The sequence below is a fragment of the Mirounga leonina genome, unplaced genomic scaffold, assembly GCF_011800145.1.
Source record: "Mirounga leonina isolate KUSES-001 unplaced genomic scaffold, KU_Mleo_1.0 Mir_115, whole genome shotgun sequence".
NCBI classification, from domain to species: domain Eukaryota; kingdom Metazoa; phylum Chordata; class Mammalia; order Carnivora; family Phocidae; genus Mirounga; species Mirounga leonina.
Genome location: NW_023270268.1, coordinates 71,409,751 through 71,436,809, shown reverse-complemented (window position 1 = coordinate 71,436,809; position 27,059 = coordinate 71,409,751). Strand labels below are relative to the sequence as shown.

Below are 27,059 nucleotides of genomic sequence, written 5' to 3'. Positions count from 1 at the left end.
ATTCAGAAACCGAGGTCATTACAGAACGTGAAGGTAAGGTGACCAGAGAAAGCTTCTGACTAAGAAGTAGTAGAGTACTGGAAGATAAAGCATGGGCTTTAAAATGCCAGACTGAATTGAGATTTCTAAACATGAGTTTTAAAAGAATGACATCATCATGTGTGCTTTCAAAATATTAACGTAAGAGCAATGACATGAGTGATTAAAAGGACTAAAACCTACTAGAGACAGAACTGTTGAGGATATTAGAAGAGAAACTTAATAAAAGATAAAGTAGAAAATGACAACTGCAACTTTTAATAATTTATGGGCCATTTCTTTTTTAAAATCTTTGCTCTTTATTTATCAACTCTAAATAGACTATCTTAAAAATAATGGTTAAGAATTACCAAATGATGTCTATGGGATATCACCTCTGATTCAAATACTAGTTACCAAGAAAGCCCATCTTACTCCCTGCCCTATTTGCACTTAAAACATCAAGGTAAAAACAAAATGGTTTCAGTATAGCACATGTATATACGTAAGGTGAGGAGAGTCAAATTAGAGGAACACAAGTGTGACCATTTCTTAAACAGTAAGGAAAGAATGTCAAAGTTCAGAGAAAAAGAGAAACAATGTGCATTAAGGCCAATCATTTTATTATGGCAACGGACCTTTTCCCTCTAAATTCTCAAGTAGGAGACCAGGGTAAATCTGAAGCTGAATTAAAAAAAATATTTAATGATTTGAAATTTAATATGAATATAAAATTGATGTATTTTGAAGTTTAACATATGAAGCAACAATATGAATGTGAACAGTATACAAACCTTTAGATAAGCAATATGATACTCTAAAAGAACTTGCACATTTCCGATGCTTTCTTTAGTGCCAACAAATACAAACGGAACCATACCCTGTAAGAAAACACAATATCCTCAGTATTTCATATTTTAACAAAGTCTAGCCTAAATTTCACATACCAATATATAATTTGGAAAACTTTTCTAAAACACAGCAATTTATATCTTACTAAAATTCAAGGTTTAAAAATAAACTGCTGGGCGCCTGGGTGGCTCAGTCATTAAGCGTCTGCCTTCGGCTCAGGTCATGATCCCAGGGTCCTGGGATCGAGCCCCGCGCATCAGGCTCCCTGCTCCGCAGGAAGCCTGCTTCTCCCTCTCCCACTCTCCCTGCTTGCGTTCCCTCTCTCACTGTGTCTCTGTCAAATAAATAAATAAAATCTTTAAAAAATAAAAATAAACTAAGAAAAAAATCAATATAATTTGAAATACCGAGGTTTTCAATAACTCATTGTATTTGCCCTACAATTTAAGTATGCTAAAAATTTAAATTACCTTTAAAATACCAGTTTATATCAGATTTTCTAATTCCTAATTCAGTCTTTCTTCATATATAAACCACCTTTTAATGAAATTTTCCTTCAAACTGGTATAAATTTATAGACCAGATAGATCACGTTGGTAATGATGGCTTTAAAAAGGTAAAGCACATTAGGTAGGTTATCCCTAATATGTGCTCACTTAACAAAACTGTCAATGTTGTATATTGGAAGTAGTGCTTCCTGACCATTAACAGTGTAACATACAGAGTACAAATATTTACACCATGTAAAATAAAGGAATTACTGATATGGGCAAATATTTAGTCACCAATATTAAAGCAAATCAAAGAATTAATTTTGCTGAATTTACAAAGAAATACACTTCTACCTTCCTAATGGCTAAGGAAAAATGAGTAGAGCCTAAATAAACTTCCCCAGGCAGTTTCAGTGTCTCATCTTCTTGATTCTACAGATGAGTTCCTAACAGCTATTCAAACAGATTGGCTTAAGAGGGCATGAAAAAAAGGACTATAACTTAAGCTTAAGAAGTAGGAAGTCTTGACTCTGTCCTCAGGAATTCATGGGCAGGTAAGAAAGACAGCAAAGTGAATGAAAGATGGAGGAGGAGTAAAAAAAAGATCTAAAATACTTTAAGCACATACCACATTTCTAGAAGTATATTATTCTACACCTGTATCTTATTTAATATTCATTAAAAAGTAACTTTAATACTCCAATTAAAAAAAAAATACTCCAATTTTACAGTTGAGAAAGCAATTTGCCCAAAGTCATACAATTAGCCAATGAGCCAGCCAATTTCATATCCAGTTACCTAATTCCAAGTAACAACCACTTGTCACTTGCCCCAATACAGAATAATGAAAAAGGATAAATAAAATCCCTAAAGGCAATCACAATCTCAGAAAAGATACTAAACATTCCTGCAATAATCTTATTGCACAGCATTAGTGGTATCAATGAAAAACACAGCAATATTAAGTAGAATGTGTATTATGCCATCCCAAATGTGGAAACTTAGGGGAACTCCTAAGAATATTATTAAAGTAAATGTTAAAAACAAATAGAATTTTACCAAGGAGGTAAAGAAGGAAAAGTCATTCCAAGACAGATGATCTGCAAGGAGTAAGAGAAATACAATGCTTTGACCCTGAAGTTGAGATGCTATCACCAATACCTCCAAAGAAAAGGACAGTTAAGAATGCAACCTTAAAGACATGTTTTACAGAATACTTTAATGGCTACTATAGAGCCATAATAAAAAATTTGAAGAGTAAATGATTAATACTGAATATAAAAATTTGTTTCTAGGAGTTATTTCCGTGAACTTCCTAGATTTTTTTTTTTAAGATTTTATTTGTCAGAGAGAGGGAGAGAGAGAACAAGCAGGAGGGGAGTGGCAGGCAGTGGGAGAAGCAGGCTCCCTGCCGAGCAAGGAGCCCGAAGTGGGACTCGATCCCAGGACCCTGGGATCATGACCTGAGCCGAAGACAGACGCTTAACTGACTGAGCCATCCCGGCGCCCCAAAATTTCTAGATTTTTAAAAAATGCTAATAACTGATTACTTATATTTAACAGATTGCACTGACACTACCAACTAGCACTTGGGAAAAATAAAGCAGGATCCCTGGTTCCTAATACCTTACAACCCCCCCACCAAAAAAATTTATTGGAGTGAAAAATTTATATACTTTTAAAAAACCTGGAGAATGAAATATAAATGGATCTCTAAATGATCTACATGTAGGAAAGATCTTGCCAAGCAGGACACAAAATGCGAAAGTCTTAAATCATAAAGCAAAAGCCTAAAAAAAATTCCAACAACATAAAAAATTTGTATTGGGGGAAATAAGGAAAAAGAGTATTTGCTACAAATATAAAAAGACAAAAGACTAGCTTCCTTAAAATGCAAAAGTTCTAACAACTTAGTAATAAAGGCAAAAAATATACAAAAGACAAGCTCCTTAACAGAAAAATTAAAATATCTTTTAAGCATATGGAGAGAGAACATGTACACCTTCTGGAATGGCACTAATTAAAAGTTTGATAAAATTCTGTATTGGCAAGTATGTGGAAAATAGACCCATTTCCGACACTGGTGGAAAGAATGTGTGGGAAAACTAAGATCTAAAAATTTAAATGCCTTTTACCCTTTGATCTAAAAAACCCACTTCCAGGAATTTACTCTCTAGTGGTTAAGGGATATTTGCTGCAGCACTGTTTTTAGTAGCAAAACAAAGACATGAAAAGGCAACCAACAACAGTCTAAAATCTATGAGACACAACGGAGTGAAGAGAGATAGACAGGACATAGATACACATTTACTTTTTTTTTTTTTTTTTTAAAGATTTTATTTATTTATTTGACATAGAGACAGAGAGAGAGAGGGAACATAAGCAGGGGGAGTGGGAGAGGGAGAAGCAGACTTCCCGCAGAGCAGGGAGCCCAATGCGGGGCTCAATCCCAGGACCCTGGGATCATGACCTGAGCCGAAGGCAGACGCTTAACGACTGAGCCACCCAGGCGCCCCGATACACATTTACTTTTCACACTATATCCTTCTGTGCTATTCTAACTTTTACATAAGTGTATTTCTTCTACAGTGAAAAGCTCAAATCCAATTCAGTGAAAAGCTGAAAATACTGAGCAAGCATCTAACTCTGTACACTTCACTGGGCTAGAGAAAAACAGAGAATATGGGAATTCAGACTTTATTTCTTGATTTCAGAGTTCATAATGTGGCTTGGTGAGATAACAAAAAATATAAGGTTGAGAGAAAATCATTACATAATTATATAGACAATAATTGCAATGATACATAGGTGGGAAAGGTCATCTCAGGCTCAAGGTGGGTCACCAAAAGACTTCAGCATAAACAAGTTATAAACAGTCTGTCAGGGGATTTAGACAGCTTAAATTATGAAATGGTGGCCCCAAATAAGCGAATACCAACCTTCAAACTTGTTTTAACATGCAATGTTCTAAAAATTTTTTAATTTTGTATATTATAGGTTTCCAACTTCTCATAATATCAAAAGATATAGCAACCAGATTAAAGCTAAGCAGCATCTGCTTCCTTTATAGAAAGAGACCATGCACCCTCCTATCCGTATCTTGTATATCCCAACCTGCTTCATCATTTAGTAATCTGCTTGGTTTCTATAAGCATTTAAATTTCTTAACCCTGACACAGAAATGGGGGTAACACTAACCAAAACTACAAAACAGTAAAGTACAGTAAAGTTCTTATTTATGAAGACAGACTTAGAAGAATTAGCTTTGCAACAAAATGTTAAATACTGGAAAGCAACTAGGGATAAATCAAGCTAAGAAATTTATAGTTAACTCATATAATGGCCCTGACCAATAAACACCCCGATGTCCAGACCACTTTTATGGAGTGGTTGTATGCTAAATGGATCACCTTTCTTTTATACATTAAATAGGGGGTATAAAGGGGAAAGTGTGAATTTTTATGACACCTCGATTTTAATCCTCCTCTCAAAGGCAACAGGAGGGAGGGTTGCTTAAAAAGTAAAGGTTATTTGAGATTTATAGCAATTTTGGGAGCAGTGTAGGATGAAACAAATCTCAGCCACAGTACTCATTTCTGCAATACTAAGGCATGTGTTAATCGTTTTGTTTGCTTTGCCTCTACATTCTAATTAAAAGGAATAAAGGAAGTGGCTCCCTAATAGACATCTTTGCAACATCCAATACTTGATGTGAGATTATCTGAGCTAATCTGACTAGTTTCTTTCTTTCTTTTAAAGAAGACACATTCTTTCCAACAGGCTAGTAAGCTCTCCAAGCAATAATCTATTGTGCAAAACTGAAGCTGCTTCCTGAGAGATAATATGGGAGAAAATCCTTGCCTTATATTCATTCGTAGGCATACAAAGTTTAAGCCACTGGAGCCACCAAAGTAAGAGATCTTTCAAGTTATGGATGAGGAGTAAAGAACAGTATTGTAGACAAAATATGAACATGTGAGAAGAGACGGAAAAAGAAATGTCAGAAAGTTGGTGTCGTAATAACGACATAAAAGGTTAAAGATTTCAGTTAAGAAATGATCAGTGTTTTCAGATTCTAAAAAAGGTTAAGTACACGGTTATTTACTAAGAATTCCTTTATAATAAACTTGTTAAGTACAAAAAAGAACTGTTAAAATTCTCAAACTGAAACCATTTTATCAAAAATTGACTTTTTACTGAAGTACTGAGAAACCAATCAAGATCCCACGGCCCACAGTTGAAAGATTACTTGTTTTCTTTTTTTTTAATTTTTTTTTAAAAGATTTTTTTATTTATTTATTTGACAGAGAGACACAGCGAGAGAGGGAACACAAGCAGGGGGAGTGGGAGAGGGAGAAGCAGGCTCCCCGCAGAGCAGGGAGCCCTATGCGGGACTCGATCCCAGGACCCTGGGATCATGACCTGAGCTGAAGGCAGTCGCTTAACCAACTGAGCCACCCAGGCGCCCCAAGATTACTTGTTTTCTTAAGCACAGAAAACAATATTGTGAGGAATAAAATTAAAAGAAAAAAAAATCCACTGCATCAGACTGTAAGTAGCTCACTAGATAAAACTGATCAAAATGATTTCCAAAATATAAAAAAACATTATAAATCAGCCAGGAACAGAACACGGTTTAAAAAAAGTGGGGGAGGTTTATACATTTTAAATACTTACATCTTCTCTAGGTAATTTATTTTCATTGTCTCCTTCAATTCTCACCCGAACCACACCAGATTTGTCCACTATTTCCTGAATGACTTTGCCATTTTTTCCAATTACTTTTCCTTTAATAAGAGAAAAAAATATAACAAGTTAAAACCAATACTGTTATCCTTCCAACACTAGCCCAAATAATTTGACTTGCTATCAAATCAAAAAACCAAGCAAAGCTCCATCTTTTTATACTCTCAATATATTCACCCTGAGGACTACAGAGGAATTTTATCCTTGGTCTGAAAAACTTCCTTCTCTTCAGAATGCCTAAGGCTATTATTAACTAGGATTGACAATGTTACTCACATGTAAGTCATTTTCCAAGTCTAAAACATTTTTTAATGTGCTCTACCATCATTTCTGTATTTTTAAAATATCAATGTAACCCATTCCAAAACTTTGGACATACAAATAAAGGCAAAACAAACACTTATTTTGGCACTGTTAACAAATTTAATCTTGCTTTCATATTCAAGTTGCTATTCGTCCAAAACACACCTATTAACTTGAAGATACTTTTTAAATGATACTCTCTCTTCAATGAAATGTTTGCGTTTAACATTTTTGACCAAGTTTTTAAGTACTTCATAGCTATACAAATACATATAGTATGTATATGTTATGCTGTCTTCCTAGATATGAAATACAATATTTTGACATAAATTCCAAATTATTTACCTTCTCCACACTTAACATTTAAGTGTGTCAAACAGCAGTTACTGAGTATCCAATAACTAAAAGAGAAACTAAAAGGGGGGACAGGAAATTCTCTCCCCCTTAGGAGCTTATTCTTAAAAAGACAGCAAACTAGTAAAATAGCAAAGCAGTACTAGATAGTGTTACCTGGTAAAAGAAGTAAATATTCACAGGTAACCTTCCCTGTATGAAATAGATGTATCTCTTATAAAAGTTATTAAGTCCAAATCCCTCATTCTTTTTTAAATCAGCAATCTATTTCCAGAACAGAATTTCAGTTGAAAGGGGTTAAAATAGAAGTTATTCCTATCGCATGCCTTGAGAAAACAAGTTCCCATTAAAGAATAAATAAGGGAACAACAGCAAGAGTAAATGGCTCAATACAGCAAAGACACCATTACAGGATTTTCTATCCCTATTCTCAAACCTCCTTCCCCATTAATAACCCTAAGTTTAAAAGCAGCAGCAACTGAACAGGTAAAAAGAAAAAAAGAGTAGGACAGGGAATTCACATGATGTAGGTCTTCTCTGAGCAGCCCTAGCAGCAGTATATAAAAGCAACCTTCATTGTTAACACAGTGAAGCTCAAGCAGCAACTCCATCCTTGACCCTGCTAAAAATAAGCAAATGTCTTTTCGAAAAAACAAAAATCAGACTGATATATCATAATCCCTCCCCCAGAATCTTTGCCCCTTCCTTCTATGAACTATACCAGTGGTGAGTGTACATCCATCACCCTTCTGGGGTCTGTGGCAGGGACCTACCTGAAAGTTTTATTTAGTCCCACCAGAGACCGTCAATATTTTAAATGATCATTTCCATTAAATTCCAAAGCATATTGACAAACTGAAGCAGACCTGTAGTATAAATTGAGCACTGAGCATAAATGCTGAAGGGACAGAGTAAAGAAGTGATTAAGGAAGGCTTCCAGGAGGTGAAAAGTTTCAATTTATTTTTAAATCAACGTTCATATAATATTTTTCTTTTGACTTAGGAGGGGTGGGAATGGTCAGGGTCTAGAACTCTTAGAACCTGAATGTGTTAAGAGAATTCTCTTTAACTTACCCACCAAGTAGTCCTCATTCCCTTTTACTCCTCAGTCCACTTTTTCTTTTTCACTTGGACTAAGAATGTACTATTTTTCAAAAGACTGCTTCACCCATAGAACATTTTGGAGGGAAATGTAGTATTATTATATACAACAACCAAGAAATCATTACTACTTCTGAGTATTTCACCAACATATAATAGTTGCTGCTAATGTGTATTTTCTGAAGAGTCCCAAATAACCCAAATCACCAAAGCGAACCAAGACAGAGTAGAGGAAAAGAGACAAGTACTCACATCATTGCACAGACAAATGAATAAAGAGAAGAACCAGAGAACTACAAATATATCCAATTTCCTTATTTCTGAAATATCAGGAATTTTTACTCAAAATTAACACTACCACAAACTCTAAGACCAAGGCTCTCTTCTACAGAATTGTTGGGTTGAAAAGAACCCGGATTTCCTTTCACACCCTCATCTCCAAATCAGTTTTACAAGTGAAGAAACCTAAGTTAAATTTGTTATGTAAAGCAGCAACCACAATGTCAATACTGACAGGTGTCAATAATTGTGATTTAAAGAAAATAGGGGATTCGTTTTCAAAAGCAGCTTGTCAAAGGTGACTTCATTTGACAATGATAAACGTGATAATATTTTGTACCTTAATGTTTGTTGGAATTATACAAAAACTCTTAAGCTTATACTTAATTTTAACATCTCATCTCTCCAGCATTCAACCTACAGTGAACAAGAACCAATAAAATGGAGCTTACTTATCTGGCACTATGTCATACCTATCCAAATGCTTGGGCAAAGTAAGAGACAAACTAATAGTTGAATACCAAGAAACTGTCCAAGTTGTTGTTCCAGAGTATGCTAACTTGTTACTGGTCAAAACAAGCATCTTTTTTAAAGTGGAAGTTTTGATGTATTTTCTATAACTGTTTTTTTGAAGTAGGATTTGACAACTAGAACACCTATAGCAAAAAAAATCATTTCCAAAAGGCAAAACAGGCCTAACTGTATATAAATGGAGCCCAAGAGGCTCTGTTTCAACAAGGTCAAGAAACTCATCAGACACAGCAATGGACAAAAACTCAAGCCCCTCCTAGTAAACGTCTCTGCTTTATGTTAATGCTTACTTTTATATTAAAGGTTAGGATAATCACTGAGGATTTACTTAATACATGACCAAAATTTTTCCATTTGTCTCAAATAGCATTTAAAAGGACAGATAACACCAATGTAGAGAATATTAATAACAAAGCTATTAAACAACTCATCCCAAGCTATAAAGCTCCTTTAACTACAGCTTCAAACTCAAAAATCAGTCACTTAACTTATAGCCCATGGGTTCATAATTTCCATAATAGTGACAGAAACTTAATAGTGAATCCTCCCCTCCTATCATCATCACCATCCTTCTCTCCTGCTCATGACTTCTTACCTTATTCTATGCCTTTGCAACAACCAATTATTATTTATTCAGGGCCTACTGTGTAGAAGTTTATTACCCTATTGTTAGTCCACTCTTACTTTTTCTTCTGCACTAAACAAAAGAAAAAAAATATCACAAACACCTTCTCAAAAATTACCATGACAATTTTGATGGACATATGAGTGATAAAAAGACATTAAGTGAATAAGAAGAGCAAGCCCAAGGGGTGAAATGGCTTTTAAAAAATGTAATGACAAACTGTTACAAAAATCATGGATCGTATTAGTGAGGCACCCTGTACAGAATGAAATATCTTTATTTTTTATTATGATAATAATGAGATACAAGTCACATACAACATTACCAAAAAAAGAAAAGTACAGCTATCAAATGCTCCATGTAACTATAAATACGGTATCAGACAAGATTAAATTTCAATTAAATTGTTGTATAATTAATAACAGTTAACTTATTTAACATTTAATAGAAATACCTACCAACAAGATTCCTAGGAACCTGAATAAAATCTTCCACAAATTCCAAGAAACCTCTAGCCTTTTTTACAGCATCAGCACTCTGCAGGAGAAAATAAACATAAAATATAACCCTGAAGAAAACCCCAATCCAAAAAAAAAAAAAAAACCCTACACAAGAGATGAGAAATTCTGAATTATTATGCTCTAGTACAAGATTCTGCTCAGCCCACTAAAGTGACATTTCAGGTCAAGTAATTCATGAAGTACTTTAAAAAAAAAAAAAGAATTATTAAAAAGACTAGGAAAAAAACATAGTATTAGAACATCTCTAAGGGAAGGGGAGGAACCCTAAGCTGAGAAAATAGCAGAATTTAGCTTACTTACATTAGCCAAATTTTAACCCAATCGTAAATATATTTGGTCCATACTCCCATGTTAAATTTCTCTAGGTGAATGTTCAATACAAATTATTCATATTGTCTACACTGTCTGCACTGGTTTTTTCACTCTCAACATAAATTATTTAAAAAGCTGTTTTTGTGGAGATGCTTTTTTTAAAAGTACCTATTGATAAGATCATTAAAACTCCTAAATTCTAATGGGTATAATTTTAAGACTGAAAGACTGGGGAAGAGGCCTCTCTACAGGGAATCTGTAGTTCTCAGGAAGTTACCTTCCACTTTTACTGTTTGTTCTTTAATAACAATAGATGAAGTGTATTGTGTGCTCATCACACCATGTAACACAAAAATTTTTTAAGCATATTTAATCCTCACAAACTATAACATAAGCACTACTATTTTCATTTCTAAAAGAGGAATTTATACAGGGAAGTTAAGTAACTTTCTCCAAGCTCACTCCAAGTGGTAGAGACAATTCCAATCCAGGCAGTGCGGCTCCAAAGCCTTTTGTCTTAATTACTGCATACTGCCCACTTTTAAAGGTTTCAGAAATAAAATTGGGGGGAAAAAAAAAAAATCAGGCCTCTAGTCAGATTCACTATATGACCCAGCTTTTCATGAGAAGAACTATGTATGAAAAGTCAAGACTTGAGGGGCACCTGAGAGACTCAATCTGGTTAAGTGTCTACCTTCAGCTCAGGTCATGATCCCAGGGTCCTAGGATGGACTGGGCTCCCTGCTCAGTAGGGAGTCTGCTTGTCCCTACCCCCCTTCACTTGTGCTCTTTAACTCACACACAGACACTCTAATATTTTTTTTAAGATTTTATTTGATAGAGAGAGGGAGAGCACAAAGGGAAAAGCAGACTCCCGCCAAGCAGAGAGCCCGACGCAGGACTCGATTCCAGGACCCCGAGACCACGACCCAAGCCAAAGGCAGACGCCCAACCGACTGAGCCACCCAGGTGCCCCTCTAGTAAGTTTCTTAAAAAAAAAAAAAAAAAAGTCAAGACTTGAAATCATCACCCAAAAAACCTCACCCATTTATTCTAATGTGAGGCATGGTCTTGATGAAGTCTGACTTATTTTCAGATTTGTTATTTTCCAGGCCACACAAATGTCACAATTAACTAGTGACAAAATATTATCCAAATTCCAGTTCTTCAAAAGCTCCTCTATTACACGCTGTTTACAAATGACAGTGCCTGACACAGCAAGCACCCAAAAAAAGCAAATTATTTGTAATGCACATCAAACAGAGTTAAAATCAGAAGCAGTTGGTTAAACTTCCGAGAACAGTCCACATTAAACAGTAAATCTTTTACTGCCCCACATAATACTATTTTAATCCACCTGCACACATGTAATGGTTACTGGGGTTGACTGATTTTAAAACTATTTCACTGGGAAACTTAAATGCCAAATAATATACAATCAAACAATAGTTCTAATAAAGTTACTGAAAAAAAAATTTTTTAAATAAAGTTACTGAGATGGGGGACAGACAATAGCTTACCTCTCCATAGATTCTAAATGTTCCAGTATCTTCATCTAGCTCAATAGCTGTAACTCCAGGAACCTTCCTAGCTTGCTGTATGTTACTACCATGTGTTCCTATTGCCAGGCCCATCAAATCTTCTCTCACAACAAATTCCTCATGAAAAGCTGCTGCAAGTTGTTTTGTGCACTAGTAAAAGAGGCATGTTAGAATTTATATTACAAAAGATCAAAAACAAAAACAGTTTTTCATATACCCATGTTTGTAGTATTCTTAATAGTCAAGAAGTGGAAGCAAACCAAATGTGCACTAACTGAACAGAAAAACAAAATGAGATATAGGCACATAAAATTACTCAGCCTTCAAAAGGAAATTTTGACACATGCTACAATGTGGATTGAGGACACTGTGCTTAGTGAAATAAACTGGTAACAAAAAAAAATACTGTATGATTCCACCTATACGAGTAGTCAAATTTATAGAAACAAAAAGTAGAATGGTGGTTGCCTGAGGTGTGTGGGGGGACGGAGTGGCTGTCTAACGGATACAGTTTCAGTTTTGCAAAATGAAAAGTTCTGGAAATTGGCTGATTAACATGAACAGACTTAATACTACTGAACTGCACACTTAATGATTAAGTGGTAAATTTTATGTTGTATTTTACCAAAAAAAAAAAAAACCTAAGAAAAAAATAAAAGATACTCATTTGGGATCATATAATAGAAAAGGAAAAACAGGGCGCCTGGGTGGCTCAGATGGTTAAGCGTCTGCCTTCGGCTCAGGTCATGATCCCGGAGTCCTGGGATTGAGTCCCACATCGGGCTCCCGGCTCGGCGGGGAGCCTGCTTCTCCCTCTGACCCTATCCCCTCTCATGCTGTTTCTCTCTCTCTCTCTCTCTCTCAAGTAAATAAATAAATAAAAAATCTAAAAAAAAAGAAAAAGAAAAGAAAAGAAAAGGAAAAACAGTTTGGTAAGTATATTTAATCATGATCACAGAAAATAGTTAATTCTAAAACAAATTTTCTGGAATTACTGATAAAAGTTCTCCAATTCAGAGGATTCATTTTTCAAAACTCACTCACCATACATCCCTTGTTTGGAACTTTTTAAATTAGTAACGGTACTTGCAAATATGTCCTAAAGATAAACATACCGCAATTTCTCTAAGCTCTAAATGTGGTGCGTTGGGGGGGGCGGGGGGGGTGTCTCCTAATAGTGTGGCAATGAAGAATAAGAGAAAACAAAGGAATACCTTAGGATGGGATAGAAAAGAAACAATAGGCTCTTCTTTAAAACGTACATGCTATGTGTCCTCCCCTCCTCTTACGTAAGAGTTATTATAGTCAACTAGTTAACTAATGGAAGTGTATTATGAATGACAGCTAACAGGGTAGTAAAAAAGCTTAAGGACAGAGTAAAGAAAAACCAGCAATACAGTTCTACTGGATACCCTTATGAGTTTCTAAGTTCTTTGGCACCTGTTATCTAAGTCTTAACAAAAAACTCAACAGGCATTTAGCAAACAAAGGCTGTTTGGGGAAAGTAACAGAAAAAAAAATAATTGTTCTAAGGGCACAATGCCTTCTGGTATTAGCCACAAAACAGGTCCCACGTTGCCTTACCTAGTTTAAGCCAGGAAACTTGAATAATATACTTATGAAACTAAATGGGACACACAAAAAACCTTCTGATAAACCCACTTACTTCTAAATGCTTAGTGGCCTCTTCATTTCTGGACATAAGCATCAATTTCGTACGAATACTTCGCAAATGCATGTCACTTAAAATATTTACTCTCTTCACAGTTGCTTCGCTGGCAGACTATAAACAAACAAGTTAATCACTCAAAAAAATCTTATTTTTCTAGATAATACAAACAAGAACCTTCCACGTAAAGCCTTCCTTGATCCTCATCTACTACACTTCTCTCCCCACCCACCATTCCCCCTCCCACAGGTAATCCTACTCCCCACTCTCCTTTCCGAATTCCCGAATCCCGTACTTAGTTCTGCTATTCAAATGATTGGGGGGGGAAGGGGCAGGGGAGGATCCAGGATCCCACACATTCAGAATTTCATGTTGTTAAGAATGCCATGTTAAGATTTTTTCTTCCTTATTCCACACAAAAGATAGAAATTTAACATTTTATAGCTGTAAAAAATTTTTTCTTTCATATGCATTAATACACTGCATACCAAGTTAGCTTTTATCTTTTCAAATATTTAATTATAAAATCTGTGAAATATACATTGGCTACCTTAAAATATGTAGTTATCTTACCAGTATCATTAGCTGTGTGGTTTCTGGATGGTAAAAAATTCTGCATGCTCCTACTGCTTTCTTAAAATCTTTATGTGCATTTTCATTAGCACACCTAGGGAGAAATTAATTCATATTTAAGACCTAAATAATAGATTAAATTCAGAAAGCAATTATAATGCAAACCAAGTATTTCATTTTGACATTACCCATTAAAACTTTTGTTTACTAAAAAGATTTTCTATCAGAAGTTTTTGATGGGGTGTTTGGGAAAAAAAGATTTTTGTAACACTAAAAAATCCTCTTAATTCACAAAGCAATTCAATAGTAAACAAAATTACTCACGCCTCTCTCAAATCCTCAGGAACATCCACTGTGCATTTAAAGAAGGTATTTTTTTTGACAGTTTTATTTTGATTGACAGGCCGAAGTCGTTCAAATGTGACTATTTCATTGTAAGTGGCATCACAAGCAGCATATTCAATGACATAAAACTAAAAGACATCAAAATACTTTAAAAATCCCATCTGAACAAAAATAATGAGCTTTAAATGAAGTTCTAATTGCCTTGCTCAGCTTAACCAATAGACCCTCCCCCTTGTGGCACAATACTAAGCACAGCTTAGTTACATCAATCTGATTTGCCTAAACTAGATTATTGGCTCTTACAAGCATGAACCTTGGTGGTCCTCATATCCTTGAAGTGTATCCCTGAAGAGAAGCTTTGAGGTTTGCAAATTCAGAAAAAATAAATAAATGGTCTAATGAATTTTTAAAATGTATGATCAACTATTTCCAAATTAGGCGTTTAGAAAAAAAACTAAGAATTGAAGTAACATTTACAGAAACCAAGAGTTGAGGTATCTCCTTAGAAACTAGTCACAAAGCAAGTGTAAACATCACTTACTTCTCCTTTCATCATTCGAACTTTAGCCAACCACCATCCACACGGTTCTTGGTCATTTGCTCTTGAATATACCTGAGAAGAGAAAAAAAGGCCTTTATCCATTCATCCTGAAGGATTTCAACATTATAATGACTTACTACAAATGTCAAATCCCATTAAACTCTAGAATAAAAAATGTCACTGCATTAAAATTGATGGGCTAACCATAATTTAGTAAGAGTCATGTATCTTTAAATTTCACTACTGAAAAACAAAACTGAACCCTTTTTGGGTAATTTGGCTCCTTAAAAATCTAATTCCAAATTCATGAGGTTTTCCAAACATAAATATCATTTTAAAGAAGGCTTTTCACAAGGCAGTTTAACAGTGCAAAACAGAGTTCTTTCATAGTTTCTGTCAATACTGTTCACTTTTAAGCACTGCATTCTGATTCAAGTATCAGACACAAGGATAAGCTAGAAATTACTAAAGACATTTCAAATCTCATAACAATATTTTTAGGATGTTGAAATCAAGAATGGTTTTCAAAAAGAAACCCAATTTTAAAACCTTCAAGGATATGATATTTAGATTCCTTCCTGAAGAACCTAAATCAAATGCACTAAAACTGTTCAGCTGAATTAGTACATCTAGCACAGTACGTAAGAATCTTACAAACCTCTTCCGTAAAAAAAAAATTATCTTATATTGCTCTGTATTTGTAATTATCAGGTATTTTGTAACGTGACACATTAGGGAAGTTTCCTTTAGGGATCAGAGTTATTTCTTATGGTACAGCATCTTGATATATTTTCAATATGTGGAAAATTGGGGGGAGGGGGAATCTGGGAAGAGACAACCAAGAAGAGCCCCATAAAAATCTTTATTATATGAACTAAGGATGTCTCTGCAGAGGAGGACAGAGAAATCTACCAATATATGTTAACACCCATCTTTGGGTTAAATGCAAAACAACTATTGATAATAAGCAAATAGTTTTGGAAAGCCTGAAGCCTCACTGAGGTGATCTGAGAGTAATCGTGGGGGAATACTGGAAATGTAACTGAGTAAGCCAAAACCTCATGATCAACTTCACTGTGCACCATGATCAGAAAAAAGGAAGACCTACATACCAATCAGGCTCCAGGGGACTCAATTTTAGCTCTGCATTTCTTTATGAGCCAATCTATTTCTCGTAACTTTCATCCTTTCTTATAGTCTCCAAAAAACAATAAATTTTACTTTTTTTTTTTAGAATAAAACAAAATTCATTCTATCTTGCAATTATATATCCAGTGGAACCTCTTATAAATCTAAGGGGAAATCTAGTGATCTTTTTTTTCTGTATCTTGAAACACTTCACTATTTCATCATCATTCATCAATTATTCCCAACTGTGCATTAAAAAAGACTTAAAAAAAAAAAAAAGAATGATGGTATCACCTGGAAGAACACAACAGTGAAATATAGCGTTACTATTGCATCATCCTGTAGTTTCTTTACTGCATAGTCTTTCAAGAAAGTATAAAAAGACTGGAGACACCATTCTTGAAGTCTGCTTTTGGTTTTCACTGAACAGTTAAGAATTCAGAATTTTTAATTTTCCACCCATAACTGCAAAGACAAAATTTACAGAGGAAGGGCTTTCACAATTATTAGAGGAATCAGGACTGATGCAGAGATAGACAATAGCACTCTAGATTCTAATGATGAATGTGAAATTACAAGCAGAATCTCCCACCATAAAGCCTTCAGATGATGAATATTCCCAAATAATATACTTCTAAGTAGAAAAGGGAAATTTAGTATCCTCACCCAGTTAATCAAACTAGGACTTCATCATACAAAATCCTGCAACAAGACTTGGGACCATTCTGTTTTTCTAAAAGGACATGTGACCATATTCTTTCATCTTTTATGATTGTACACCAAAATGTACCCCCATACAGCTCATAAGTGGACAAATGCCAAAGGCAGCTGTGTATACAAAGATGACTAGAAAGAAACAAATGATGAAGACATGCAAAAAATTCAATGGATTAGTCAATGCAATTGGTTAAATATGAAAATGGTATAATTGTAAAACAATGACTATGCTCTGTTCAATAAAATTAGAAGCCACTAAGAGTTCCAAAATATTCCTAAAGTACATTTCTGATAATCCAAGTATAAGATGAACCAGAATGAAATGATAAACTAGAACTTAACTAGATGTGTTTTAAATTTGCTATCAGAATTTGTAAGATGAATTTATTCTGCATTTATGCATGATAGCTGATGAGAAGTAATATTTAGAGACCTGTACTCATTTTAGGTATATGTATTATCAAAACCAGGAAAATATGGAATAAAAAGTTGTATTTGCTATGCGTTTTTTTTTTTTAAAGATTTATTTATTCCAGAGAGAGGGAGAGAGAGAGAAGAGAGAAAACACATGGGGGGGAGGGAGGAGCCCAGAGGGAGAAGGAGAAACTCAAGCAGACTCTGTTCTGAGCACGGAGCCCGACACAGGGCTCTATCCCACCACTGTGAGACCACTACCTAAGCAAAAACCAAGAATCAGACGCTTAACCAACTATGCCACCGAAGTATCCCTATATTTGCTATGTTTAAATGGTCATTAAGATACTTAATGTTGACCTTCAGCATCCTTTAACTTCTGTGAAATTATATGTAAACATACTTAAATTTTTTTAAAAAATGGCCCACTGGGCCCAAATGGTAAGTGCTGATGACCATTTTCCCTGAGTATACCACAGATTAAAGGAAAACCTAAGAACAAGAGGGAAAATGCCCATTCCAAATACTATCTCAGAAAGGCAGTTCAGCTAAACAGAATGGAGTATCTCTTGGTGATCTAGTGAATGGGTGCCTCAAAAGTTTCCGGGGGGCGGGGGTGAATGGGTCTTTAAATTACCTAAATCCCTTTGCTCTAATTCTACTTTCACCAAAACACAATTTTCTAGGCATGTGGCTTCCTATGTAAGCTTACCACCAAAAAAAGAGAATAAAGCCATTCTGGACTGCCTTGAGGCTTTATATTTCTCACTGAACATTAAAATGCTGGATTCCATTTTATACTTAACCTACCTCTGTAAGCTTCATTAAAAACTCTACCGCTGAAAGACAAAGTCAATCTCATAAAGCCAACTAAACCCAAGTTCCTGAGCTTGTATCAAACACTATGAATCTGGCTCCACTTGAGTGCAGTTGGTCAAATCACATTCTTTCCAAAATGAAGTTTATCTCACACAATACGAAATCACTTTAATGCTCCAGCATTAAAACTGTGCCCTAGTATACTGTGCCCCAGACGTTGACTACTGTATTTATGACTACATCACTGGAATAGGAGCACCTCATAGAAATTCCCTTTATTCAGACTTTAAATTTCCAAACTATTCCCAAGGAGCAAATCACACTCTAAAGCAATAGCCCTCATTGTTTTAACATTCTAAGTGTCTACAAATCCAAGGAAGAGCTTTAAAAAAAAGACCCATGAGAGATCTAAAAGCACAACAGTACTCAGGCTGAAGAAGTCCAATTTCACGGAGTGGAGGATGGAATATGAAAAATCAAATTCCAGAATTCTATTTCAGAGTTCTTTCTGCCAAATAATTCCAAGTCAAACCATACTACAAAATGGCCTCTGAATTCTAACATACAACCAAACTATTACTTAAATGGAATTCCAGTCTGGATCCTAATGTTATCAACCTTTCAGTCAAGTTAATAATGTCTAACTATGCTTTTCAAAGTCACAACCAAATATGAGCACCAAAAATAATTTTTTTACCAGTTTTCACCAAATTTACTATGAAGAAAATTTCTAAATAATGTTAACCATTAAGCTGAATACTTAATCATAACAGCCAGTTTTATAAGTACTGTTCCTCTATATTCACTATTTCATCTCATTACAATCATAACCTATTATGAAGAAATGGAAAATGTCCATTAGGAAAGCCAGTTTAACATCTAGAGCACACTAATGTGATTTATGTACCTAAGTAATAGTATTTTCTCATTCAGATACGTTGCTGACACTTTTAACAAATGCGTTTCTTAAGTCTTGGAAAATAGCCATTTCCTATATAATAAACAAGAATGTTTACCTCTTTAACATATGCAAATTTCCTAAGCACTAAGACTAACAATAAACTTGGCATTATAAGACAGACTAAATACAGATAGGTAAAATTTTCAGACTGGTTGCAAGAATCAAATTGAGATATTTTTTAAATGTAGAATGCCTGCCATTCCGCCTACTTGTGCTCTCTGTCAAATAAAATCTTAAAATCTTTAAAAAATAATAAAGGTAGAATGGAAACTACATGTATCTTGCATAAAAAAAATACTGAATTTTAAAAATTTTAACATAAGCGTGGGTGCCTGGGTGGCTTAGTTCGTTAAGCATCCAACTCTTTTTTTTTTTATTTAACATTTATGTGACAGAGAGAGAGCGCGTGAGCGCGCACACGAGCACAAGCAAGGGAAGCAGCAGGCAGAGGGAGAAACAAGTTCCCTGCTGAGCAGGGAGCCCGATGAGAGGCTCGATCCTCACGACCTGAGAAAAGGCAGACGCTTTATTGCCCCTAAGCATCCGACTCTTCATTTCAGCTCAGGTCAAGATCTAAAGATCGTAAGACTGAGCCCTGCCCTGGGCTCCATGCTCAGCATGGAGTCCGCTTGACAGTCTCTCCTTCCCTCTCTCTATGCCCCTCCCCCCACTCACATGCGCTCAAAAGCCCTATGCCCCGCAAACCCCGCCTCGATAAATTAAAAAAAAAGGTTTTCTTAAATTTTCCGGTAAGGGGGTCTCTGATCTCAAATTATTCTTATTACCCTTATTTCTCTCAAGGCATCTATCCCAACATTATAATTAAAATATAAAGACATATAAACATAATATCTGACAAGCCACCGTAAAAGATAAAAGGTTTATGTCACAAGAACAGAAACTTGCCAATCTTACCTCAACCAGAAAGCATCACAAAAAAAAAAAAAAAAAAAAAAAGTTGTTTAATCAAATATATTAAACCCAAGAGGAAAACCTTGTAAAATTATATACTGGCTTAAGTGTCAGGCTTCCTATGGAATGTGTTTGTGTGAGCTCATACACTAACTTGCTGAACAAAGCAGTTATCTATAATAAGAGACAAAACACTTCACATGTGAAATCACTGGGGGAAAAAACATTTTCTACCGCACTTCCAATATCCCAGAATACTGTATTATATATCCAGCTTAAGAAAATCATTTTCCCATTACTTCCAATTCCACAAAGTGAGCATTTTCTTAGCAATCTTAAGTTAGCAAAATTAACCAAGCAAATACTTACTGAAAAAATTTAATTCTACTAAACATTAAAGATTTTAAAATATACGCCACTTTTTAAAAAGTCAAAGAAAAAGCCACTAAGGAAAAAAAAAAGCTACTAAGAGGGTTTAAAAATAAAGCTTTGAATTTTAAACCTTTCAAAACCATCTCTCTCCTATAAATCATATACTGTCTTCTTGAGGACATTAGACCATGACACTAATTTATGTTCTATAATTCCATGAAAGCCTCGTAAATTGAGTGGAAATATGAACCTCAAGTAGCCAAACACTTTTATAGTAGTAAAATTTTAGGATTGGGGGGGATGGGTTAGCCTGGTGATGGGTATTAAAGAGGGCACGTACTGAATGGAGCACTGGGTGTTATACGCAAACAACAAATCATGGAACACTGCATCAAAAACTAATGATGTAATAATGTATGGTGACTAAAACCAAATAAAAAATTTTTTTAGGATAAACCATATGAAATTGTCAATATTCAACCATTCCTGACCTACAAGAATTAAACTGTCATGACTGAACTCCCATGTGTTAGCAAAAGTATGTAGTAAATCAAAATGCATTTTTGGAGGACAAAATTGGTACATTTTGGTACCATCAAAATTTTAAATACACATGCCTCCAATTTAGCAAGTGAACCACTCAGATTCCATACTATCAGAAAATGGTTTACATAAGGACATTAACTCTGGATTTATTTTTTGGCAATAGCAAAAAATCTGCCAATAATTTTAATTTCTAATTATGATACATCCGTACTAAAAATTATTACAGGGTGGTTAGAAAGAATCAGGTAAATCTGTATGTACAGCATGAAAATGTCTATTATATCCCAACTGACTGAATACAGAAATCACAAATATATAACATAATCCCAATTTCTGTAATTTAAAAAAAGCAAATATTCTTTAAAATGCAAAGAAAAACACAACTCTGGTAAATGAGATTTAAGCTAGAGCGTACAAACATACCTACACTAAGAGGGAAAGTTCGTTTTTTTTATATAATTCTGTACCATTTCATTTTTTACATTAAACTTTATTTGAATTTAAAGGGGGAGGAGATTAAAAAGAGAACTACCCTAAGGTCCAGTAATCACAGCACTGGGTATTTACCCCAAGAATACAAAAACACTAATTCAAAGGGTTATATGCACCCCTATGTTTACTGCAGGATTATTTACAATAGCCAAACTATGGAAGCAGCCCAAGTGTGCATCAACTGATGAATGGACAAAGATGTGGTGTTTATGTATATAAATATACACATACACATACACACACACACACACACATAACGGATTATTATTCAGCCAAAAAAAAAGAATGAAATCTTGCCATTTGCAATGACATTGATGGAGCTAGAGAAAATAATATTAAGCAAAAGAAGCTAGTCAGAGAAAGGCAAACACCATATGATTTCACTCATATGTGGAATGTAAGAAATAAAACAAAGGAAAAAAAAGAGAGACAAACCAAAGCACAAACTCTTAACTACAGAGAACAGATGGTTACTACCAGAGGGGAGGTGGGTGGGGGAATGGGTGAAAACAGGTGAAGGGGATTTTGAGTACACTTATCTTGATAAGCACTGAGTAATATATATGAACTTATTCAATCACTATATTGTATACCTGAAACTAACTGAACACTGTATGTTAACTACACTAGAATTAAAATTTTTAAAAATTCAAAAATTTTAAAAAAGGGTAAGGAAGTTTCAAAAATTTATTTGGTTCAAAATTAACAACCGTAATTCCTAAACATTCCAGGTCATATAGACAGTTTCCTAACTAATGGTGGCCAAAAAAAGAGAAAAAAGGACAAAGAAAAAGCCAATAAACCCATGGGTGGAAAGATCGATTTTGAACTTCTTTATGTGAATTTTCAAATTTTTCAAAAGTGGAAAAAAATGACATCTTAATTTCAGATAATGATTCTCACAATTTAAGGACCAAATTTCACCAAGACTAAACCATAAAACACAATGTGAAAGAAAACACTGCACTCAATTTTCAAATCATTCCATCTCTTACACCAATATTTTGTACACAGCTAGAGAGGCAGGCCAAAAAGATGGTCCAGGAACTTCTTAGCCTGAGACAGGGGAAAGCACCATGAGCACACCACCAAGTTTTTCCTTTAATCTGAGCCTTTACACTATCATTATCTGAACAACAATTTAAAAAGTATGAAAAGCACTAGTCTCAAAATTGACCACCACACATTTCTAATTCTAGAACATTTCCAAAATGGTCATTCCTTGTTTGACCTAACTCATCACCAGAATTCCAGAAGAAAAAACTTCTAAAACAGAAATTTTGAAAAATGAAAACAAATCAAGCTCTTTTACATCCCTACAAAAAGATGTTGATTAGAAAAGGATTCAATACTGAGAAAAACATTTTCACTGGAGTCTAAAGTCCAAGTGAACAAGTACAGTAGTAATCAGCAGGATCATGGCTACAGTTCATAGTACCCACCAGTACCCTATTTCACACTCCTTTAATTTACAGCAGTCTGCCACTTTCCCTGTGTCTTCCCATACCATCTATGACATTTCCCTAGAGGACACAAATATACACCACACCTAGACTACAACTACAGATCTCCTTAGAAAAAAGTTCTTAGTTCCCACTTTTGGTGGAAGTAAACTATAAAAGAAAAAAGTGAAGTGAAGACTATACCATTACAGAGTGGTCTCATGGTGCTCTGACACAATTAAGTTACAACATGCTTCGATTTAGCAAAAGCAAAAGGGTGCCCAGTGAACTTAGAGCAAGTAATTAAAATCTAGGTCAAATTTCAGAATGGAAAGGAGTTTAGGCTGCCAGGAATTAAAACGAGCCACCATTCTTTGGTTTCCTAGCATATAACATCTACAATTAATGGGAACTCAAAATTTACTGTTAAGAATTACAAAAAATAAAAAGGGCAGATAACTAAAATGACTTCATGTGCCAAGTGCTCAGAACACTGGCTCAGAGTATGCACTGGTAAGTGCTTATAAAAACATTCAGACAGATATTTCATCTGTATAGGTTCTCCTATACCTCCAGTTCCCCCAACCCCATCCTACATAAACTAGAAAAATAGATTTAGCATATTAGAGCACCTTGAAGGAATTACATCAATTTCTTGAAAATCACAAATCAAATTTTCTGTCTCCAACAGACTCACAACACCTCTATTTAACAATTATTTCCATGTTTCATTTCACATAACATCAGGCATATTTAACAACACTAACATATTCAAAATAGACATCCAAACTCTAAGTGTGAATAAAAGCAATGTACAAAGCAGCAGCACTATATAATCCCACTTTTATTTTTAAAAATAGGGGAGGGAGAGAGCCTGGGAATGACAAAAATGGTGAACAGTGGTTTTTTTCTTCTCACATAATTCCTATTTAGTCCTTTTGGTTTTTCTGTACTTTTAAAAATTTTCTGGACATTTCTAAACTATTCAACAAGGCTGTATGCTAATTACAATATTTCACATTTTTATGTATCAACTATATTAATGATCACTATAATGAAGGACAACTATTAATATATTACAAAGATACTAAGAAAAAAAAGTACAAGAAAAATTTTAAAGTAATTAGCAAAAAGGAAAACAGCAACCAACAGCACACAGCTCTCTGTGCCAGATTCTATACAAACCAATTCAAATATACTATCATTCTTACTCCCAAATTATTTTCATTTTCATGGTAAAGAAACTTGACCAAGGCCACAAAGCTAAAAATGGTAAAGCTAAGACATGAATCCCAATTCTGATTCCAAAACTCAAGCCCTGCTATACATATTACACAGCCAATTAATAATAAACTAGAGAAAAGGAATTAGATTTATTCTCTATCAGCTAAACAGATTTTCCTAAAAGAATATTTATTTAGAACAAAAAAAGTCACACAAAAAAACTTAAAATACATACCTCTACTTCATCTCCTTCACTAATTTCTTTTTTTATGTCAGGTGGTGGTGGTAATCTAACTTCATTAAATGGAACCTGGCGTTCTGGCTGCCAGCTGAAAGATCAGAAAAGGAATTAACAATTTTGAAACAGATTATTCTAAAAGTCCCTAATATGGAAGCTATACAGTCTATGCTTGGTGGTGTGTATTTTTTAAGTTAATCATTTAGCTTTCTCTAATAAAAAGCAAACTTCATTCATATTATATTTTTCCAAGTAAGTAGTCTGTTGAGGTAAAACAGATTTTGCATGACTCTTGATGGAAGTTTATAAATTAGCATCATTAATACTAATTATGTATTGCCATCAAAATTGCTCATCCTCAGGGAACAGTACATACATTTTAATAGGTTAAGTTCATCGTAATAATTTAGACTCGAAATAATGTCACATCTACACTGTCAATAAAGAGTAGTGCAACCAACTTATTTCAAACAATTTTACAACTATATGACCTATCAAAGGAACAGAATTTCAGAGCTATAAAATATTAATTGCATAATTTTTTGTATACGTGTTCACAGAAATGCAGAAAATTACTGTTATTTTGCATAGCTGAATTAGATTTAATTTTCTTACACAGAATTAACGTTTTCTGCAATGAATACACACGTTAATATTAAAACTTGGGAAAAGCTGATGTTTAACTTTATAGCAAATATGACCAAATTAAAACAAACTTGGCTGTTGCTTAGATAACATTTTTTGTGTCATACTGCAAAAACTGGGTTAATAAAGTTAAAAATTCTTTCCTATTCTAAGTTCTAAGAGGTCATTCATATGCCTGGGAGGCACACTAACACATAAAATAGCAAATAAATTCCTATAGCTTCCAACTGCAGATGCTAGGCAAAACATCAGGAGACAAGATTTTTGAGCGCTTTCTTTTCACCATTACTGTGAAATGGCAGCTGCTCAAAGACAGGAATCACCCCAACACATGTTTCTACATGAAACAGCTTCTGGGCAGATCTCTCTTCAGGCCGTTCCAGAAGCATCTTGAAAGTGAAAGTTGAAGATTTCTGACCTTCAATTATACAGCGTTCCTTTAGAACTCTTCTGAACCAAGCCCAACATACTGTCTTTCATATTTCTTTAAAGATTTTATTTATTTGACAGAGAACAGGAACAGGGAGAGGGGCAGAGGAAGAAGCTGGATCCCCACTGAGTGAGGATCCCAATGCGGGCTCAAACCCAGGACTCCAGGATCATGATGCGAGCCAAAGGCAGCCACTTAACCGAATGAGCCACCTGGGTGGCCCTGTCTTACAGATTTTCTAAACAAGACCTAGACCCTACAACAACTATAAAACTGATATTATTCCTTATTAATATCAAGTTTAAATTAAAGGCGGCCCAATACACACCAGTAGCCATTTGGAAGGCCTTCTACAACATCATTTCAGCATTCTGGGATTTTAAGAATTAGGCATAGTATAATCCCATTTGTGCCATCTATTTTTGCAAAAAATACTAACTTGTGTTCACATGTTTCGGCAAAAGAAAAGAAAAAAGGTCATGAAAAAAGTAACAAGTATATCGTGGGCAGAGAAAGAAGTGAAAAGTTATCGAAACTAGAACACCCAGAAGCAAACACGAATTTAGCACAACCAATCTTTAAGATCTCTATCGATTAAAAAAAAAATGACTTACTTGTTCTCAAAAACAACTGTGAGGGAGTCTTCATGAACATCTTTGATAAATCCCTGCAAAAAACAAAAACATTATCAAAAGCATGTCAATATCCAATTAAACGTTACGTTAAGGGCGCCTCGCTGGCTTGGTCAGTAGAGCATGCAACTTTTGAGTTGTGCGGGTTTTGAGTTCAAACCCCACTTTGGGCGGAGAGAGCACTTAAAAAAATTACATTAACTGCAAAAGCCTATATTACACATACAAATATGGAACACCGAAAAGAACACAAAGCTTGGAATTAGGCAGATGTGGGTTTGATTTCCATCTCCATCATTTATGAGCTACACAACCTCAGAAGTTACTTAGCCTCTTTGAATCTGTTTCTACATAGTGTCACCTACCCTAGAATTAGGAAAAAAATGAATGTACATCCATGAAACATCATAGGTATTAATCGATACTCAAACTGAGCAAGGTTGTCTTTAGGAATGTGATTAGGAGTTCAGGCTCTTAGAATCAGGCTGCCAGGGTTCATATCCCAAGCTCTTGCATTTACATATTCTTGGGATATGTATTTACATATATACAGATATTTACATATTCTAATTTTAACCTAATGGTTCATTACATCATTATTCCTCATGGAATTATGAAAATTGAGATTTAATGTTCACCATAGTACTTGGTGAAATTACAAATATCAATAAATATTACACTCCACCATTAGTAAAAAGCATAACTACATTTTGAATACTAACCTTCAGTTAATTTAATTTTTCCTACCAACTTCCCTTCCTCCTTCACTTAAAAACAAAAAAATTGAACTATAGTTAAGTACACTGCTTCAAAACCATTTTGGAATGAATATAAAGATTCACAATAAAAATCGGTGGTCATTTTCTAGTCTGAAAATTAATTTTCAAACTAGTATTTTTAATCTATCTTCATTTGATTGATACTGCTGAAAGAAACTCTAAGATCTGACATTCAAGAAAGAGCAAAGGACTTGGGTGTAGAATAACTGTTCAAATTCTTGCTCTGCCACTGCATAACCTTGGAGTGCAGTCCACTTGACACTTGTATGATTACAACTGACATTAAGTGACACTTTGTATGACTGTCAAGAAGAAATGCGAAGTTCTCAACCTTAGTCAAATGATGACATACACTTCGAGCCACAAGGTACTCAGTAAATAATTTTCTAAAACATCTTTATCATACTAGACTCCATAACACCCACTAAAAACTAGCTAAATAAACAACACACTTGTAGTACCTGGTTAAAACAAGGCAAGGATGAACATTTCCAGTTTACTTCATC

General features: G+C 34.7%; 1 protein-coding gene across 7 annotated transcripts in view; it reads right to left on the bottom strand.

Moving 5' to 3' along the window:
- FXR1 (FMR1 autosomal homolog 1) overlaps positions 1-27,059 on the bottom strand; it is a 55,061-nt gene that overhangs the window by 13,375 nt on the left and 14,627 nt on the right. For all 7 annotated transcript variants that reach the window (XM_034999553.1, XM_034999588.1, XM_034999562.1 and 4 more), the window contains exons 2-11: positions 25,757-25,809; positions 24,065-24,158; positions 14,803-14,874; positions 14,241-14,389; positions 13,917-14,010; positions 13,341-13,457; positions 11,654-11,824; positions 9,759-9,837; positions 6,039-6,148; positions 813-899 (exon numbers count right to left, since the gene is read on the bottom strand). In XM_034999553.1, coding sequence (XP_034855444.1) covers positions 813-899; positions 6,039-6,148; positions 9,759-9,837; positions 11,654-11,824; positions 13,341-13,457; positions 13,917-14,010; positions 14,241-14,389; positions 14,803-14,874; positions 24,065-24,158; positions 25,757-25,809 — 1,026 coding nt within the window. The remainder of the gene's footprint in view (positions 1-812; positions 900-6,038; positions 6,149-9,758; positions 9,838-11,653; positions 11,825-13,340; positions 13,458-13,916; positions 14,011-14,240; positions 14,390-14,802; positions 14,875-24,064; positions 24,159-25,756; positions 25,810-27,059) is intronic.